This window comes from Vanacampus margaritifer, chromosome 6 (genome assembly GCF_051991255.1).
Source record: "Vanacampus margaritifer isolate UIUO_Vmar chromosome 6, RoL_Vmar_1.0, whole genome shotgun sequence".
Lineage (NCBI taxonomy): Eukaryota > Metazoa > Chordata > Actinopteri > Syngnathiformes > Syngnathidae > Vanacampus > Vanacampus margaritifer.
The window spans coordinates 8284919-8299356 of NC_135437.1; the positions used below are offsets into that span (position 1 = coordinate 8284919).

The 14438-nt window shown below is 40.2% G+C and overlaps 1 protein-coding gene across 1 annotated transcript; it reads left to right on the plus strand.

Moving 5' to 3' along the window:
* The first annotated feature begins 297 nt into the window (after nt 1–297).
* tmem86a (transmembrane protein 86A) lies at nt 298–13786 on the plus strand. The gene is made up of 3 exons (XM_077569225.1): nt 298–389; nt 5978–6242; nt 8393–13786. Exons 1-3 carry the CDS (start codon nt 369–371, stop codon nt 8818–8820), a joined length of 714 nt encoding a protein of 237 aa, XP_077425351.1. The 5' UTR covers nt 298–368; the 3' UTR covers nt 8821–13786.
* The last annotated feature ends 652 nt before the right edge of the window (nt 13787–14438 follow it).

Consider the following 14438-nt stretch of genomic DNA (forward strand, 5'->3'; position numbering starts at 1 on the left):
AGAGTAGCACCTTGATCTTGAGGTAACGTTTAAAAGGCAATCGAAAATAGTACAGATGCATGCGACCAACAAGCTATCCCTTACTGTGAAGTTCTTCGTCAAATGTAAATAATAGGCCATCTGCTTCCAGATGTAAACATGAAATTGGTCCTTCCTATCTGGGCGTCACACATATTTATCCCGCCTACTAACAGTCCAATGTCCGTTCCTATTGGTCAAAAGAGACACGCCGCTCACCTCCTACATATTGTCTGCCCGCCCACCGGAGAGAGGACAAAAACAATCGGCATCTCTCGCTCGCTGTGGAACATAAACAAGAGGACATAACCCAAATTCATCGACACAACGTCTTAACTAACGTCCTCGACATGGTTTCCCCAGTCACCGTGGTGAGTATCAAGTTTAAACTATAACGCAACGATAGGTACTAGTGATTGCTACTTTGATTAGCACCTAACAAATCGCTGCATGCTTATTATTGCGTGTATCAGTGTGTTGTTGTTGTCTACATCGTTGATTCGGTTATTCATCAGTAAAACATACGTGTACATAACATACATTACTCGTCATGCTAAGTCATGTCATACATGTACACTAACGTAATCTCTTGGGGGACAACAGTTCATGATGTAATTGTTGTTACAATAATGTTAATGCGGCACGTCTGCTATGATGTCAATCTGGTCGTTTCCTAATAGTATACGACATATATCGGTGGTGATTTAAACGTTATTTGCCTACGCTATATGGCATCATGCATGCATATGTACAATCGAGACATGTATGTATGTCACGCGACGACTTTTTGTTTGTGTGTGTTGTGTTTTCTTTCTTGAGCGTCCAATGACGCATGCGTCATGCGTAACTCGGCTTCTCGGGTCTAATGCAGCAGCTGTACTTGGCATGATGATATAGTGTAGTCTAAATATCGTTTCATATTGTTCAAAGTGTCAAGAAGGGAGATGGCGATGTGTTATGAACGACACATGAATAATACAACCTGCCCCAAAATTGTTTTACTTAACTGAACAGCTTTGTAAGATTTTTTCTCTTGTAGTGGCCATGAAGGATGGATAGCGTGTTGTAACTTGGCCCCTTGCAAGTAAATCCTCCCGTGAAGCCTGTGATTACTGTGAAGGCAGCCTGTGTGAAGGAATGCATGCCAGGCAGACTTGTTCCCATAGCGATGGTGATGCAGCCCAAGCAGTGCGAATTTGTTAAATTAATTTAGACCCAGCCGTGGCCCCTGGATTACAATGAGATGGAAAATGGAGGCATGCACTGTCTGAAATAGAAGCGCCCGCTCAAGTTCAACTAAGGACATAGCTTCATGTCAAGACAGCGTAAAAGTACTGGCAATTATCAGTTCCCACATTCTTTATAAATGTAAATATTACATAAAACAATTGCGGGCCATGTGTTTGGAACTTCAAGCGGGAATTATCCATCACAATCCACCTCTTACAACCATTATCTGGTTGCAATTGTAGAAACCATCAATAAGCACAACATAACACACCACTTCTGAGCAGTTCAGTATCAATATTGACTGACAAGATTATAAAAACATAAAATGTATAAATGAACTACATTCTGCTCACCAGAAATGAATTGTGATTAAATATATTAATTTGTGCAGATAGGTATAGACATGATTTGCTCATTGAAGGTGGCTGACGTCTTGCTGTGACCAACCAATCAAAGGACAGAAACATGCTGATGCTATTAAGGGCCAGCTTGTTGGCCTTGTGGACCAGATCAGGAATTTTATTGCTTTAAGTGTCAGTCTCATTGCTAGTGTGGTTAATTTACATTGGCCAACATCCTGGCAACAGTACAGCAGATAAATGCTATGAAATGAAGAAAATTACTTGCTTGGAGTAAACCAAAGCAGTTTCATAAAACAAAAGTTAACTAAGTTAAATTAAAAAAAAAAAATCCACTGCTGAGTTGTTATAAGTTTTCTATGACCTCACAGGATAGCCAAATTGTGATAGCTTATCCTATTAAAATGCTCTCACGTTGTCCCACATAACCCCGCTTTACCTCTGGCTTTAAATGATATTTTGACTTCACAATCAGTTGTTGTCATATTGTTCTAAGTCTAGCTGTCTTACAAAACATTTCAAATGATTTTATTCGTAACTAAGCCACTGTATTTTTATTTTTTTATCATTTAGTTAATGCATTGTATCAGGAAGCAATGTTGTCTGATGTTACATGGGAATGAATGACTTTATAATGTGACTCATGTGCCACCTGTCTGCCAAGGCCATCCTTATGTTACACATCTCCATACAGGCATTTACAGGTGGTTTATGTTTCTCAGTCACATGTTTCCGACACTTGAGTAACATGAGTCAGACTGAATAATGGTTATGGGATGCCATTCAGTGCTTTACCTGGGTTTTATGGTAAGATTAGATGGCAACCACACCTCTATATGATGATACATTTCAGGACACCGTATTTATGTATTGTTGTCTACAGCTCCAACAACATATCATTGTGGCTCAAGTATATTCTCATTTATATTCTAGCAAAAGTGTTTGCCCCCCCCCCCCATTTATTTTTTTTGTTGATAATTATTCATCCAAGTTTTTGTGAGGTGAAGAGAAAAATAATGACTAAATTTACAGCCATTTGATTGGAAACGAAAATGATCAGAGCAATGTGCTAGCAGCTGCTACGACGTTTTAATTTTCCTCCAATACTAGGTATTGGTAATCAACTGACTTCTTTATGAGTATCTCTGCAGACAAGAGTGGCCTCAGCTACATTTTTAAATGAAATTTCAATTTGATGCTGTCAGCTTGAACTTCACTGGATAAGGAGTGGCGCAATATCTGGTAATAAACTGTAACAATATAAAGGACTGAAGGCCCATTTTTGCAATTAATGACCCAGTGATGATGTAATGGTTGCAGCTCGATGACGATGCATTGTCTCAGATTGATGACGTATGCGCCAATCCTCGAGTGACTGCGCGCGAACCGTCAGTCTGTCAACAACAATGGCGGATAGCCGTGTCGTAGTCGTTTTGCGCAGCCTCCTTAGCTTGCTTATATTAAATATTAAATATATAAATATTTAGCTTCTTTATTCCCACGTTCAACAAGCAGTGTTGTACTTGAATCACGCGCCATTGTCACTTCTCCTGTGTTCGTCTTTTTCCTGTTGTTTTGATACATTCAAAGCCATGTTTGTTCTGTAGATTGCAATAAAGTAAAAAAAAAATGTGTTCGTCTTCTTCGCTGATTCTTCTTCTACACTTTCCGTTAACTCCCTGTGGCTGCGCTACAGCGCCACTCCAGACTTGGCATATACATTACAGCCGTTAAACGTCCACAGCGTCTTCTTTTGGATACACGCAAGTCTTGTAACACTTCTTTGTGTACGAGATTTGTTTGAGGAATGAAGGCGGCTTTGCTTCCATCTGGACGGGGCCACAGTATATTCTGAAAATTCCCCACTTGTAACAATCAGTGGAAAAACTTGTTTTCTGACAGCTAAGTTTGTTGCATTTTCAGCTCCCAAAACGCAGACAGATGGAATAAGGTAATGGTGCTGTGAAGGAGGAAGGACAGGGAGAAACGGATCTGTCTGGCAGAGGAAGGAGGAAAGAACTGCTGATGAGGAAACACAATAGCAGGCAAGCGCAAAGGACAACAGGGTCAGTCATTAGGCTCCAAGACTATAAATAACCACTTGATGTGCATTTTTACAGTTATTGCTGAGAGCTTAACCATTACTTCCATGGGCCATTAATTGTTCTTGTGGTCATGTGTTTGTGTATACATGAGACGAGACAAGATGTAGAAAAGGGGTTCTCAACATGTGGCCCCTGGGTCACATAAGGTCCGCCTGCCTATTTGTGGCCCCCCGAACGGTTCCAGCCCTTACAAAATTAGGCATTCTCAGACTATTGATATGGTCACCCCTTTATTTTGCACAGCGGAGTCAACCAACCCATTGATTGTGTATGCAAGGCTGGCAGCACTTCCACCAGGGTGGCGTCTGCTTCAAGGCACACGCTCACAGATTGAAAAATGTTTTCCTTCACTATGCATTTTGGCTGGGTCAGCCAGTCTTCTCTACATGCCAACAACACACAGACAACCTGTTAGAAAAGGGTGGTTGGCCATTTATGCTCCTTGTGAATTTTTTTTCCATTTCATGTTTGTCTGTCACTGAAACAATATAGACAGACGGCTGTTGTGCCCCCAACTCATAAATTGGTCACTCGTAAGGGAAGATACCACTATATTCAAAATTATGATTTTGCCCATTTCTGGGCCACTACTTTCCACATAAAGTGGCGTGGAAAGCGGGTCTTGGGTCTGGTCTTGGCTGGTGGTGTTTTGCCTCTGGTACTATGTTGCCGGCAAATTTACTGGTCAACTTTAACCACCCCCTACCTTAGTAACACTCAGAAAGGGAAAAAGCCGACTTAAATGGCTATCATGAAAGGGGTTATTGTTCCTCCACTCTGCTCCACATCACTTGACCATTGCTAAATCCACTTGCTCTTCCTTTAGAGTGCCCCTTCCTTATGCAAACTCCGGCTTCCTCTCTTCTGCCCTACTTATTCTTTTATTAACAGTGCAGTCGAATTGTCACTTTTGCTTTGTCATAAAATGCTGAGCTCCCACTAAATGTTTTTGATAGAGGGACATCATAGTTGTCCCCTGGCACTGCCGTGGCCTGGGGGGCCCTGTGGGGTTGTGCTTGCTCTGTCCTGGCCGGGGTCGACGGCTCCCCTCTTTGGTGGAGGTTTTCATGCACGCCAAATCCACCACACCAGCATCTATCGAAATTCAAACACAATCTGCTTCTTCCTCTGGTCGTAGAATCGGTGGAAGCTGATGTCTGTGAATCTCACTCTGCTTCATCTATCCTTCCTTCCTTTCCTCAGTCTCTCCTTTGGTCTCTTGAGGTTTCCCTAATTTGTTGGAATTTAGATGTTTCTGGGGTTGGTGAAAGACTCTGGTTGGTAACCCGGTGGGTAGTAGGTAATGTCTGGTCGGTGCTGGATTTCACTTTCCTTTCTTTTCTTTGATCCTTCCTCGGGTCTCCTGACAACCTCACAAGTCTAGCTGGATTCTGAAGTATTCGGTTTAGGTGAACGGCATGGGATTTTTAATAGGTTTTAGGTGAACTAATGAGTACACACTTACACGCACGCACAGATGCACACACACAGGCACATGCACATACTCACGCACATACAAAATAAATTTAAAAAAATACAAAAAGAGAGCAATGATGATGGCATGTCGAATTGGTAAAATTACTGAATGAACAATACTGAGCTCTCAAAGAAAAGGAAAAAAAAGAAAAAAGATCAAAAGATAGATGGACATCAAGTTGTTGTTCTTACAACATCCCCATGTAGCAACTGCAACTCATCTTTCTCAACTTTCACACTGATATCAACAACCTTAATCGACACGGACCACCCATCGCTTTCTGCCTTTGGATGTTTAATTCCCAGAACCACGGTCGGATGTCGGCTCTCGAGGTGTTTGGAAACAGTGCTTTGTTTTTTTGTTTTTACATAGTCGGGAGTATTGCCTCAAGTGTAGAATAAGTACTGAGAAGAAGAGAGGAAAGAAAACAAGATGTCTGGTTTGTCAAATAAGAGGAAGAGAAAGGTTATAGGAAGTCATCTAATTCCATAGACGTACATGTTTATATTTATGTTTCTTGTTTCAGTTTAGTACAAAATCATGTGCATAGGCCTTCCTGCTTTGAGACCACAAAGAGGACAAAGTTTTCTTGTCTTAACACAAACTACTCTTGCACAAATGAGAAGTACTCTACTTTGAACTTCAGATTGTCTAGACTGCGTTTCCCATATCGTTTTTTTTATGGGCATTAATAAATAATAGAGACAAAGAACATCATAAAAATCAAATACATAAATAGTATCACATTAAGACCCTAATGATGATGTGCATATTTAATCTGCTTTCAGGTCAAGAGCGAAGGCCCCAAGCTGGTGCCATTCTTCAAGTCAACCTGCGTTTATTTCGTCCTGTGGCTGCCAACCTCAAGTCCATCCTGGTTTAGCGCACTTATCAAATGCCTGCCCATCTTCTGCCTCTGGGTGTTTCTCCTGGCACATGGCTTCAGCTTCTTGGGGGCTCACTCCAGTGCCCGCAAGATCCTAGCCGGCCTCATCTTTTCTGCTCTGGGTGACGCTTTCCTCATCTGGCAGGAGCAAGGTTACTTCGTCCATGGTAAGAAGGAATGCTACATGCTGTGTAACGCAGATGGGAGTGAATTTGACTCCTTAAAGCAGAGATCCCCAACCCTGGTCCTCAGAGACCGGTATCCAGCCTGTTTTCCATGCCTCCCACAGCCAACACAGGTGATTCATATCATCAGCTAATCAGCAATCTCTGGAGAAGGCTGATAACGATCTCCACCTGTGTTGGCTGTGGGAGACATGGAAAACAGGCTGGATACCGGTCCCTGAGGACCAGGGTTGGGGATTTCTGCCTTAAAGGACAATTCTGTTCTAAAGGTATAACTTCAAATTTGTCCTGGAAAGCCGTAATGGTTGTGTTAGTTGAGTCACATTATACCTATAATTGGCTTGCCCCCAGGGATGTACTCTAAGGGCCCTATTTTAGCACAAAGTAATCTAACTGTGTATGTGGGAGAAGTGTTCTTTCTTTTGGTATTGTTGTATTGGTATTATTGGTATTTGGTAAATTCAGTGTAGGAGAGGCGCACATACATTGACATTGCGGAAGCAGCAATAGACTCGCATATTTATGAATGAAGTACGAGTACATCCACCACACATGTCCATGGAGCTCAGAATCTGTCTGTACCGTGATCAAATCGACTAAAATCACGTGATGCCACTTGCACCACAACTTAGACCTGTTCCGAGCTGGTCTGAGGTCTAGTCTACTTTCAGTCACCAAGTTGTCATATGCACCGTGGCGTGTAAAAGAAAACACCCTTGGTCCGCCAAAGCACGGTCTGCCAAATTCCCAAACACGGTAATGTAGACTTACCATGGCACGAAAATCTAGAAGCGGCAGTTTTTATGCTGAGCAGACGTGAAGCTTATTTTAATAGCTTGGGAACATACCTGTACCTTTTTTTGTGGATACACACATTTTAACCTAGCAATGTTTTTTGCTTGAGTTTTCCATTTTCATTGTTGTGAAAACAAAAAGACCGGTGCCCTTTAACACACTTTCATTGGTGTTGTACCTAAACACTACAGTAGTGTTGTTTGGTCATCAGAGAATTGACACTTCTGTTTGACAACAAGATTGGAAATTGAAGAAAACTGGGTTAGATAAAAAGAAAATAAATGGAATTGCTATAATTGTGTATATCAATATTGCATAATAGTAACCAGAAGGGCACACACTTCTTGTCTGTTCTTAAAACTCTCAAATTCATTGATACTGTCACCTGGTATCATGCTATTTCACTTATTTACCTACTATTGGACTAAAGATTAGTCACTAAGCCATTCCAAAAACTGAACTCATACCACTTGAATGATCCAGGTTAGTGCATGTCTTTCAAGTTTAATTATAGGGTTATACCCTGACTCAATGGACATAAGCAACACAAGGAAACAAACAGATAGGTATTATTGATGAACATTTAACATGGAAAGCGCCTATGGAATATGTCAAATCTAAGGTGTCACAAACCATAGCCTTGTGACACAAAGTTAAAGAATTATTGAACAAGAATGCTTTGTTATTGTTATATAATTCATTGATTGTTCCATACCTGACCTATCGCATTGAAGTGTGGGGGTGTGCAGCCAAAACCTACACTGAACCCATCTTTCTTTTACAGAAACGTGCTATTTGTGTTGTTTGGGGTTGTGGATACAGAGACCACACTAATCCATTATTTTTACAACTACAAAGTTTTACTTCTTTCTGTCCCGTTTCATTTCTTTTACTTTTCTTTGAATTTGATTTTTGCTTTATATTGTCTTTTTTTCTTTTACAAATGAATGAAATAAATGATCGAAACAGTTACAGGAAGCCAACTCATTGTTCCAGGCTGCAAGGTAAGAGAGGCTAAAATTGATGCTGCGGGGGAGTTCATGCAGCAGACAGCAAAACAAAGCCACACTGCACATGACGCACGGGCCTATACAATCTGACATTAGGCTTGTAAAATTTATACTTGTAGGCCTAAAGTCATGTGCAGTCTTGCTTTGTTGTTTGCTGCATGTTCTGTATTGTACTTTAAGACTTCATTGGCTCAAAGCATTTTACGTGTCTGCTACGCGCATATTGATTTATTGTGAACACTAGGGTCAGATTTAGTAAGCTAGTTAGCTCGTGCAAAAAAAAAAAAATAGGTTTACATTTTGAGTGATGTTTTTATTATTTCACAGGTCTTCTGATGTTTGCCATCTCTCACATCCTCTACTCATCTGCCTTTGGAATGAAGCCCATCAATGTGCGTGCAGGCCTGGTTATCACTGCTGTATCCAGTGTAAGCTACATATTTCTCTACCCTTACCTGTCGGGCCCGTTTACTTACCTGGTGGCTGTCTACATCGCTCTGATCGGCTTCATGGGCTGGAGGGCCATCGCGGGCCTGCAGTTAGCCAATGACCTGTGGACCTGGACCAAGCTGTCAGCCTGCCTGGGCGCTGTGCTGTTTATGGTGTCGGACCTCACTATAGCCGTCAACAAGTTCTGTTTCCCCGTGCCCCACTCGCGTGCTATCATCATGGCCACCTACTACGCTGCCCAGATGCTGATCGCTCTGTCGGCCGTGGAATGCCAGGATGTGGAGGTGGCGCGAAAGAGAATATGAGGGGCCGCTTTGTGGTAGCTGCAGCCCGAGTGATCATGGACACATTTCACTACCACATCACCTAGCCTCAGCCCTCATCTCCATTGTTGCCATGGCAACTGAACCACCACAGTCTCTCATGATAGTCTCACATTTCTTCCTTACAATGATGCTGTGGTAGTATTATCTTCAGCCTCTCCCAACAGCAGTGCTCCCTGCCTCTTCTGATCCCCGAATGGAATGCATCCTGCTACCTGATGACCGTGTAATGTGCACGGTATTGCTAACCTACCTGACAAAGTATTAGTTCTATTTCTTCTAGTTTAAGGGAAGCATGTCATTGGGGACTTTTAAGGAATGTGTTTGGGGGGGAGAGATCTGGATTTATGTTTTTTTTCTTCAGGTCCTATACCTCACCTATCCTTTAGCAATACATCATTCTCAGACGCAAGACACTTAAAAATCAACTGATCTAGGTCCAGAAAAACAATTCAACATTTGTGGCATTTTACAATTTTTCACTATCTAAGGTTATGTGTATCTTTGTCATATCTGTGTTGTCAAATCTCATTCAACCAGGTCAAAATAATCCCCAGAGTTGAATCAAAGAAAACTCGATGCTTTAGCCGAAAACCAAGAAGTGCAGTTGCCTTTGATTTAACTTCTGTGGTGTCGATTAAGCTGTCTGCAAAAAGGGATTTCTAACTGACTTGCCCATATTGGACTCCTCGCGTGATCTTATTCTGTCTTCCCCTGTATTAAGGTGCTAGTTTGTTTGTTTTTTAAAAGGGAAATAAGTGCAAAAAAATTCTTAGCAAGAATATGTTGCACACTGTACTTGTGTAATTAATTTGATTCATATTGCGTTTTCGGATTAAAAATTAATCCATCCACTTTCATCCATCTCAGGGGGCTGCCATTTTAACATTATACCGCCCTTTGCTGTTGACTGATATTGACTCACATAGCTTGCATTGCGAGAGTCACATGACCAAACCCAGAAAACAGGTGAATGCTGATCTTCACAAATGAATGTATTATTAATCAAAATACCGTGTTTATATTAGTGGGGACATTTACAACATACTCTTGCTAAAGAACATTTTTGTGTTTAGTTGCCCTTGAAAAGTCGAGCCGTTGTATTAGCTGCATTCCCCTTCATTCCACTCACAAATAACCATGATGCTTTTATTTGGTCTGCTGTTTCACAACTTTAGCAACACACCCAGTCTTAATGTATTAGGGTTGTGACTCTTAACTCAATCCCCATTTTGTGGAGTTGATATGCTAAGCAGCAAGCTCATTGGTCATTCATTTGTGAATGGTTGAACTTGTTATTGTCATTAGGGGTAATGGATGTAATGGGTCTTAGGATGTAGTCCATTTTACGCCAGTTTCATCTGAGATTCACTAGAGTTCTCCTTTGACTGGTATGATGTAGTACTGCAATACTGAGCTGCAAATGTTGGCATTGTGCATTATAGGAGAAAAATTCATTTTAAGTGGCCTGCAATTGTCACGTTGACTGAAATGAAAGTGGTTTTCTTAATGAAATATGTGTGTTCATATACTGTAAATGAAAACCAAGACACGTCTTGTCATGCGAGGAAATTTTCCTCGTAGATCCTACGAGTCTACAGAGTTAATTTGTTTAGGTTGCACAAACAAACAAAAACAATATGCGACCTATTCCCACAAAACTAAGGCCAAGGAAGATTAAACTTTTGAAATCCTGCTAAATGTGAAAATGCAGGAATTTATAGTCACTATCCTCAAAATGACGATAGCAGTCTTTTCCTCACATCTCATGTTATCCTCCTTGCACCATGCAGGAAGTAGCTTGAAAACTAACAAACTGATGGACTAACAAACTCAAGTCACTCTGCGGTTCTTTTCTTTTCTTTTATTATCAGTTCAGCCTTGGCAGAGGGCCCTGTTGTATTATATGACATCTAGTTTATCTTTAACTATCCCACTGCACCTTTCATTGTTCACCCCATCTCCACCATTTCCCTGTTAGAATATAATAGAATATTACAACTTTCTTCATCTGTCCACATGGAGCATGTTAACATTACTCACCAACATATGCTCCTCCTACGCTGCAAAAAAACAACTTTTATTGGAAATTGAATAACTTGATCGTGACGTTTTCCTTCTACTCTCTAATGTGGCTACAATTTAACAGTGTACCAGAACGCGCGTAACCACTCTGCTCCTAAGTGGCCAAATCGTGTACAACATGAACAGTGCTCCCAATAAAGGCACACACAAAGACAGTAAGACAAGTATAAAACAGCACACACAGCAAGACAGTATAAAACAATTTAAATAAAATAGATTTTGGGACATTTAGAATCGATTGTGAATCATACTAAATGAGAATCTTGATTCTTATCCGAATTGAATTTTATATATATATATATATATATATATATATATATATATATATATATATATATATATATATATATATAATTTTTTTTTTTTTCTTTCACAAAAACCTGGCATTTAAACAAGAGTGTGTTTACTGTTTATAACCACCCAGTGTATGTTCTTGCTGACGTCATGCACGTTTAAAATCTGAAGTCTTACTTGTACCGAGTTTGGCCGTGTATTTTTGGGTGCAGTTCCAAATTGTATTCTTTCAGGGTGTTCAATTTCAGAAGTTCCACTATATTTAATTTGTCATAACCCAGAGATTATGATTAAGACCACTAATTGTTTAATGTGTAGTAAAAAGAGAATCACTGTCTTTGTACATTTACACTTGCAGTTTTCTTCAATCTTTGTAAGATGTTATGTTTAACTAGAAAAATTCCCGCGGAAATTTTGAATGGGACTGCTGACTCATGTTTAATTAGTTTGTTTAACAATTGATACGTAATTTAGCATACAAAACAAACTGGAATAGGAAAGAATCTAACCTGGATTTTGGGTTTCTGCTTGGTCAATGACCCGTGGACTTAATACACCCACACATGGGCAAGAAATCTTTACACACTCTGTTGTTGTTTCCATTCCACCATAACGAATCTGCAGGCGAAGCATAGTGATGACTTAGCTTTTTTCCAATTTCCTGACATCAACAGGAATGGGAATAAGTCAAGAGTATATTTGTTGCTGTGGTTTCGCCAGGTAGTTCCTCAATCTGCTTTTGTCCTGTCAGCATGGTCGTCAGTATAATCGCTTTGTCAGTCAGATCCATCAGCGTGACCACGTCTTTTGAATCTGTCCACCCAGCATTGTGGCATGGTCCAACTCAGAATTCTTCCTCATCTATGCATTTGTCTCCATGTTTGTCTTGAGCTTCAGGTTGAACCATGCTGGGAGTAAGAAGATTGAGTCAAGCGTTCTTACTCATCTGTGGGCAATTTATGTAAGCAGCCCTTTTGCTCTTGCCCCCACACTAGAAAGTCGTGTGCGCTGAAGTTGCCATTCTGGGATATGAATAACGAAGCTGCTATCAAACTGCTGTTTGTATTAGACACAACCAAAGCGAACCACTCTAATTCTATTCAAGCATTTAAGTTTGGCTGTGCTGCTAGCATCCTACAGCCTTTCAAATTGGGAAAAGAATTTGTGTTGACTGATAATAATGTTGCTGGAATTAAACGAGGTGAAGCACTCCCTGTGATCAGCCTGTCAGACTGACCGGAAGGCCACTTGACCTCAGCCAATCGATAGGCCTGTTGTTTTGAGATTGGTGCAAGCAGACAAAAGGAACCTGTGAGAGCTGCATCAGGCCTTTTGGGTCTGTCCATGACTGTCATAATGATCCAGAAACAGTAGCTAGTGAAGTAGGGAGGTTCCAGGTTTTCACTTGCACTTTGCCCCCATCTCTGTCCCGGGTTCTTCATTTTGGAACCCTTGCATCTTACGTCTCATCACAACGACCTTCAGGATATAAATCTGTATGATTCACACACGTGACAACGTAAGCTGAAATGAATCCACATTGTCAACTCATCTGCAGGGATGAAGCGCAGACAGTGTGGATGTGTTTTTTGTTTAGTTTAGTTTTTTTCATTCTAAGACTGACAGACTTCCAACATCCCTACGAAGGTAAAACATATATGGTGAAAACAAAAAGCAACTCCCTGGCCAAATGTATTTGTTGGATACTTTTAGCTGGAGATGAAAGAAGAAAGCTACTGTGTTATATTTTTAGTTTGGCAATATCTGAATATACCATGTTTAAATGTAATAGTAGTTATTCTAAAGGCTACTATGTTTCATTGGACTTAGAATGGTCCGAAAGGTGGATTTTTTCCCCTCAAAATAATTAAATAAAAAGTATACTATGCTTTCTTGTGTCATTTCCAGCCAGAAGACAATTCAACAGATACAAATTCACACTAACTCAAAAACTCGGCCATCTTAACTTGATGTAAAAACAATGCAATCATCCATCCATCCATTTTCTTAACCGCTTGTCCTCACAAGGGTCGCGGAGGGTGCTGGAGCCTATCCCAGCTGGCTTCGGGCAGTAGGCGGGGTACACCCTGAACTGGTTGACAATGCAATCAATCTCATCCAAATGTTAGACTGAATCTTTTATATGCTGCTATTATGATGTAACCCTTGTAGCAACGAGATAAAAGAAGAAGAATGTTTTACTGATGATTGTTGAAGCACAATAAAGCAACGTGTAAGAGGATTTTTTGTTCAAAGCATTTATTGTTTTGGAAGGTGTTTCAAATCCATTAGTGTTCTTTTATTCTGAAAATCATAGCGCAAGAAAAGCATGCTCTTTCCCCCTTCGGATGGCCATGTATAATTTAATTTTATTTAATGGAAAAAGTGTGTCCTTGTATTTCAATGCTATTATACTGCATATTTTTCCTTATTGTCCTTGGTTTTCACTTGTGATTTATTATTTCTTTCAAGACTATAGACAAAATAGTTCTTTGCTGTAGTTGAACTGCTATGAATGTGAATATCTGTTGGAGAAATAAATGCAATTGCAATGCAACTTCAAAAAACAGTTGTGTCTCTTAGTGCTTCCTCTTGTCAGTGGTAAAGTGCCACAATCCAAATGTCAGCCTATATTTATAATTGTTTAGTATGTCAACAGGCCCTCAGCAACTTTTAGTGTTACGGTGGAAGGAACTGCACACAGCTCTGTATTAGTAATTGCTACATTTTGTTGTTTGGCTGAGGTGGGAAAACTTGTGGAAGGCCACCCAGACTGCTATGAAGCTCCCACTTCCCCTCAACCTCTTTCATTTGCCAGTTTTCCCCTCAGTTTTTCAATACACACAAACTGGCCTTTTTCTGCAAATGTGTGCCATTCATTGACTGCCAAGCTCATACAATCAAAAGGCTCCATTGTACTCCTAAAATGAGGCGTCTGTGTATTAACCTTTTTAAAAAAAAAAAAAAAACGTCAGCAGAAGATCTCAAATCTGGGGAAGTGAAATCAGCAGCATTGACTTAGCTATACAATAAATACTGCTGCAGTTCAGTAAATTTATAAACTTTTTTTTTTACTCATTCAAGGCCATTGACAGCTATAGACGTAAAAAATTCATCTGAACTATTTCTATTAGTTTAACATTTTTTTCCACATTTGTTATCAAGAGTATGAAAACCTAGAAAAAAAATATTGTTCATTTAGAACAGATATAGAATTTGTG

What these genes read in the sequence shown, in the direction of transcription:
- tmem86a (XM_077569225.1), top strand. Translation starts at nt 369, where the DNA reads ATGGTTTCCCCAGTCACCGTG. An exon ending in TGGTTTCCCCAGTCACCGTG is followed by an intron (nt 390 to 5,977) that starts GTGAGTATCAAG and finishes ATCTGCTTTCAG; the next exon opens with GTCAAGAGCGAAGGCCCCAA. An exon ending in GCAAGGTTACTTCGTCCATG is followed by an intron (nt 6,243 to 8,392) that starts GTAAGAAGGAAT and finishes ATTATTTCACAG; the next exon opens with GTCTTCTGATGTTTGCCATC.